This window comes from Penaeus vannamei, chromosome 4, assembly GCF_042767895.1.
Source record: "Penaeus vannamei isolate JL-2024 chromosome 4, ASM4276789v1, whole genome shotgun sequence".
NCBI lineage: Eukaryota > Metazoa > Arthropoda > Malacostraca > Decapoda > Penaeidae > Penaeus > Penaeus vannamei.
This window is the reverse complement of record NC_091552.1, coordinates 36,469,315-36,472,274: the sequence shown is the minus strand read 5'-3', so window position 1 is coordinate 36,472,274 and position 2,960 is coordinate 36,469,315. Positions and strand designations below refer to the sequence as shown.

The following is a 2,960-nucleotide window of genomic DNA, read 5'->3' as shown; positions in this document are numbered from 1 at the left end:
AAAAGGCAAAGGGAGGAAGGAGAACGGGCGATAAGGAAGGAGGAAAGGGAGAGTGAGATAGAGACACAAATAAACTAACAAGAAGAGAAAAAAGACGGAGAGCAAAGAAATAAAAACGAAACCGACCGCGCACTTCGTCTCGACCGTATGTGCGAAGGGAAAGGCAGCTGAAGTGAGCTGTTTCACTTTCCAACAACGTACCGCCGAGGAAACCGATTGAGAGAGCGAGTTTGAGCGGAGCGTGGCGAGGGTATGTCTCAGTGTTTCGCTTTATTTTCGTATTAAATCTTCATTCGGGTTCTTCCCTTTTCGGTCCTATGTCGTGTGAAGACAGTCGTTCCTGTCATCCCGCGCATGACGTTACTTCGAGAATTTTCTCACAGGTGATGTCACTCGGTTGGTTTGAGTAGTTATTATGTACGATGTCGTAAAGTACCTCTATTACATTTTGATTGTTTCTTTTTTATGCTTCTCCAGGCGTCATCGCCATTAGACTTATAGATTGTGCTCCTTTTTATTTGATAATTTGCCATCTCTATCGTATTCAAGGTAAGTGTATATCTTCATACTCGCTCTCGTCATCATGACCCTGTTCGTGCTGGTTTCATCATTTCGACGACCGCCTTGGATGCCTCACGTACATGATAAGCGCCACCGTTTTCCTGTTCTTGAGACAATATTATTGCCATCAGGTCATATTTTTCGTCTGTTACGCTTTGCTTGGACGCCCTCTGTCGCTTTCACTTTCATCGCTCCCTTTCCATTCCTTTGTCGTGACACCTCTGCCTACCTCCAAATATGGGTTGCATGGCGTCGAACTGGTCCTTATATACAGGTATTGTTAAGTTGGGTTAGACGTGTTGAACGGTGTAACGGTTTTGATAAACGAATTTTAGTATTTTGGATTCTTTTTTTTTTTCTTTGATATTTTTGTTTAGAAATGAGAAAGAAGTTTTAATTATCCGGGACGACTTTACGGACATAGAAAGTAAATAAAGAATAAAGTAATGAGTCGATGCTTATTGTTAGAGCTTTGCCAGCATGAACACTTGGAAGCACTAACTACACTTTGCTTTGAGAGAGAAACGAAGGTCATCGCTTCTGTGCAGATCATTAGTAAAAGTTTCTTGTGTGAGAGTACGTGTTCATGCATATGCGATACAGTAACTAGCCAGAGCCGGTACTTCGTTATACGTTACACGAAAGTTAACACAAAACCCGATGTAAGATGAGTGTCAGACGAGTGGCGAAGCTGTATGCGATTTTGTCCGAGCGAAAAACATTTTCGGGTATAAACAAGAGAAAGATTAGTCCTTGTTAAACGTTCATCTCTCACCGAGTTTCAAGTACGAGGAACATTATTTGTGTTAGTGGGTTGTTCATAGTATGCAGTTTTTCAAAATCAATTAGAAAATGAAGGATAATTTTTCATAGTTTAACGTAATCAAGTTATATATTTCTTTAGAAATTTCGAATTCAATGAATGGAAAAGGGGATCGTTAAAGTTGATAATGCCCTACGTTTAACATTCAGTATAATATTGTAAATTGCTTCAGTTGCTTCTTACATACGTGGCATCGCTTGCAGAAGGATACCAAACCGTCATTTCTGAGAATATTCTTGAAAAAAACTTCATTTTATATCATCATTTGTTTTTTCTCCAAAACTATTATAGCTAGAATAATGTTGCTTTAACCAGTTCAAAGCTCATGATCTTTACATGATCGCATGAGTCCTTTAGCACAGAAATACAAAAAACAAATGAATATTTAGAACCATGTTTTCTTAGCAAGTTCTCTCAGCCATCATGTAGAGCAAACTTTGGGGAACTTATGATACTCTTATCTCAATTTTGGGGAGAGTGGCGCTTGGGTATACTACTGCCTGCGACGCCTCATTTATGTTCGGAGTATGGTCGTGTGCTTGTTAGTACAGTGACCTCTGATATATCATCTGCAACCCATACAGTCTGTAAATACTATGAATAATTGAGTGTAGCATTTGAACCGAAAGTGCGTTGAATTATATTCCCAAGAAGCAGATGTTAATTGGAACTTGCGAACATTAGCCTTGCTGTTTGCAAAAATAACCAGTTGATGTTCAGAATTGAAAATTAGAATCTGGAGATTATATTCATGACAGTACAGGGCAATGCACATTCGTACACGTTAAGCGTGTGTATATTTCATGTTACATATACATGTACATGGTACATATCCATACACATACACGTACATGTTACACGTGTATGTATGTCGATGTATGCGATTTGCATACATGGTCATATTAGCCATACACATACATACTGCATGCACGACTATGTCACACATAAAACATACATGCACATGTATAAAGTACATGTGACAAATGTACTGTACGTGCATGCGACATATAGATTTATCTGCTACTCATACACACACACACACACGCAAATAATATTCATTCACATGCACGTATTTCACACACACGTACATGCTGTACATATAAATATTATAACTTGACAGTCTCATAAATGTTATAAATGTTATACATACACATAGATGTTATATTTTACACCTACACGTTTCAGGCACATGCTGCATTTGCAAGGTATAAGTACATTTTACACTTATTGCACTTACATGTTACAAGTACATGTTACACTTATAGTTTTACCACACACACAAGCTCACGTGCACACATTTTCATGTTACAATTACATTGCACTTACGAATTACACTTAAGCGCTACAAGTTCCTCTTATATACGTTACAAATTCTTGTTATACTGACATATGTTAATCTTATATACGTTACAAATTCATGTTGCACTAACACACGTTACAAGGTCTCGTTACACATAGACATTGCAAGTTCTTGTAACACACTACTGTGGTTTGTTACACGTACATGTTACAATTTCTTGTTAGATATGTACATTCCAAATTTTCGTTACTTAAATGCGTTACAAGTAAATGTTAC

The 2,960-nt window shown here is 37.8% G+C and overlaps 1 protein-coding gene across 5 annotated transcripts in view; it reads left to right on the top strand.

The window, feature by feature from the left end:
- The window catches only part of LOC113805892 (protein D2), a 78,280-nt gene that overhangs the window by 3,819 nt on the left and 71,501 nt on the right, over positions 1–2,960 (top strand). The window contains exon 1 of one of the 5 annotated variants that reach the window (XM_070120975.1): positions 257–383. The exons of the other annotated variants lie outside the window; for them this stretch is intronic. Coding sequence (XP_069977076.1) covers positions 355–383 — 29 coding nt within the window. The 5' untranslated portion in view covers positions 257–354. Of the gene's footprint in view, positions 1–256; positions 384–2,960 lie in introns of those variants that run through there. 5 annotated transcript variants of the gene reach the window in all.